The sequence below is a fragment of the Penaeus monodon genome, chromosome 25 (genome assembly GCF_015228065.2).
Source record: "Penaeus monodon isolate SGIC_2016 chromosome 25, NSTDA_Pmon_1, whole genome shotgun sequence".
NCBI lineage: Eukaryota > Metazoa > Arthropoda > Malacostraca > Decapoda > Penaeidae > Penaeus > Penaeus monodon.
In genome coordinates this window covers 12,710,346-12,710,587 of record NC_051410.1, presented here as the reverse complement: position 1 = coordinate 12,710,587, position 242 = coordinate 12,710,346, and the positions used below count along the sequence as shown (strand labels likewise).

Here is a 242-nt window from a genome sequence, read left to right as displayed (position 1 = left end):
AGAGCTTCGTACAATTCCACGATCGGCGCACGAGCGGCTTGACCTTCCAGGCTCGCCGTGACCTCTTCCAGCGCGGGGTCATCAGAGTAACGTGCAAAGTGAGCCTTGGGAAACACCATTCCGACAGAGCTGACGTCGAGCTCACCAACCGAGACTACTTGAGTGCCCAGGAATACCACTTCAACACTGGTGAGCTGCCTTGTCCTGTGTCGAGGTTCCTAGGCTCTCGGAAAGACAAGGGT

General features: G+C 56.6%; 1 protein-coding gene across 1 annotated transcript in view; it reads left to right on the top strand.

Moving 5' to 3' along the window:
- The window catches only part of LOC119589049, a 43,862-nt gene that overhangs the window by 42,336 nt on the left and 1,284 nt on the right, over positions 1-242 (top strand). The window contains exon 4 of the mRNA XM_037937625.1: positions 3-189. Coding sequence (XP_037793553.1) covers positions 3-189 — 187 coding nt within the window. The remainder of the gene's footprint in view (positions 1-2; positions 190-242) is intronic.